The following is a 2,173-nucleotide window of genomic DNA, read 5'->3' on the forward strand; positions in this document are numbered from 1 at the left end:
TACTCCAGTCATCAAGCTCTACTTTCAGTCAGCCATCTACCTGCTGTGGAAAGAGCGTAATGCTCGTGTGTTCACAGCTGTCTTCTCACCTTCATCAGTCATCCTTGCCTCTCTCGACCGTATGATGCGTGACCGTCTCCTCTCTTACCCGGGAAGTTCTTCTTTCTCCTCTTCTCTACTTCTTTTTATCTTTCTTGTATAAGACCTCCTCAAGGCTTTTTTTACCTTGAGTTGTTGTTGGTTGTTTTTGTTTCCTTGCTGTAATAAGTTGTTTAAAAACAACAGTGTAACCTTTCAGAAAATGATAATCTTAACATCTTACCAAAAAAAACAACAAATATTGACTTATTTATGTGAATATATATTTTATTTTAAATCATTATAGTGGACGAAGAAAACACCATAATTTGTACAACAAATTTTCTTAGATCACCTCATCATACTCACCATTTTACCATTTTAATTACATAATTTTACATGAGCTTCTTCACCCTCCCCGGTTATTTTCTCTTTATTTATAACTACAATATAAAGTTATAAACTATATATATTATAAATTAATAATTTATTTACCCTTGAAGTCTAACGAGTAAAAATAGAACATAATTCAATATAGACATATGATTCTATTAATAAATTAGCAGTTACAAATTTGAAATTTCTAGAAATATCAAAAGTCGTATGTTAGTTAATTATCTTCTAAATGATATTTATTTCTAATTTTTTTTGGATGAGAATATTTTGGCTGAGGTGGATAGTCCCAAAAGCCTTGAATTTAGTCCCTTTTATATAGTAGGATACCATTATATATCTTTTTTTTCTATATAATATTTTTCCTTATAATATGAAAAAGCCAAAGGAAAAAACAAGATTGTGGAGGAATATTAATAGCCCACTTCACATCTATTTCTGTGCAAACCCTCTTTTCTCTAAAGCTTCTCTCCAACAATGGAAACACAAATCAACATGGAGAAGAGTGCTTCTCAAGTTACCTTTATCTCCGCCGTGTCCTCCTCCTCCGCCTCATTATCCTATTCCCCCACGACATCTTCATCATCGTCATCATCATCAACTTCTAACTTAGGAAACCCTAAAAGAAAAGCATCTCAAAGATCATTATCATCATTAGCCGTCCAAGATCTTGATGATCAAGGAGTGAAACGGCGGAAGACCAACGGCGGAGATAAGCATCCGACGTATAGAGGAGTACGGATGAGGAGTTGGGGAAAATGGGTGTCCGAGATCAGAGAGCCGAGGAAGAAATCAAGAATCTGGCTCGGTACTTATCCAACGGCTGATATGGCTGCACGAGCTCATGACGTGGCGGCTTTAGCCATTAAAGGTACAACGGCTTATCTCAACTTTCCTGAATTAGCCGGCGAGCTTCCTCGTCCGGTCACTAATTCTCCTAAAGACATTCAAGCTGCTGCCACCGCCGCCGCCGTTAATTGGCAAGATTCCGACGGACTCCACGTGGATAATTCAGACATTACTGAAAAAACTGAAGCCGAGCCGAGCGGAGCAGTGATGGCTCAGTCGTTATCAGACAGTGTGGTGTTTTCTTCGGACATTATAACTCAAGAATTGTCGGAAACTTCTTGTGCCTCAACGACGTCGTTTGTGGACAAAGATAGCGACGAAGAGAAACTGTTTGATTTGCCGGATTTGTTTAACGGTGGAAATGAAATAGGGATTATTCGAAACGATGCGTTTTGGTATGACTCGTCCACGTGGCAGCTCTGTGGAGCCGATGCTGGGTTTCGGCTTGAGGAGCCGTTTTTCTGTCTTAATGACTAAATCACACTCTCCACCTCACTCTAACACCTAATTGGTTTTTATTTTTTTCCCCTTCATTTTTAATTTCTCTATTTACGTTTGGTTTGCTTTTTCTTTTTCTTTATTTTTATTTTGTTTTTAGCAAATAGACGTTTGATGAATGTTTTTGTAATATAAATGTGTTGAGAACATTTTAAAAGAAAGCTACAAACCCAAAAAAAAAAGAACAGTCAAATATAGTGTATGAGTTTTTTTTTTTGATGTTGGTTATGAAACTGATGGTTGAAGAAGGCGACAAACTTTTGATAAATTTATTTCAAGATTTATAATAGAAAAACAAACTTAGGCGTTGGAAAAGAACATTAGTCACATGGTGATGGTGTGTTTGGATCTTTCA

At 36.8% G+C, this 2,173-nt stretch overlaps 1 protein-coding gene across 1 annotated transcript; it reads left to right on the forward strand.

Annotated features, from left to right (window-relative positions):
- The first annotated feature begins 863 nt into the window (after positions 1–863).
- LOC111215514 (ethylene-responsive transcription factor ERF034-like) lies at positions 864–1,967 on the forward strand. Its single transcript, XM_022719048.2, has one exon. It carries the CDS (start codon positions 949–951, stop codon positions 1,795–1,797), a length of 849 nt encoding a protein of 282 aa, XP_022574769.1. The 5' UTR covers positions 864–948; the 3' UTR covers positions 1,798–1,967.
- Positions 1,968–2,173: the final 206 nt, after the last annotated feature.

This window comes from Brassica napus, chromosome A5 (assembly GCF_020379485.1).
Source record: "Brassica napus cultivar Da-Ae chromosome A5, Da-Ae, whole genome shotgun sequence".
NCBI classification, from domain to species: domain Eukaryota; kingdom Viridiplantae; phylum Streptophyta; class Magnoliopsida; order Brassicales; family Brassicaceae; genus Brassica; species Brassica napus.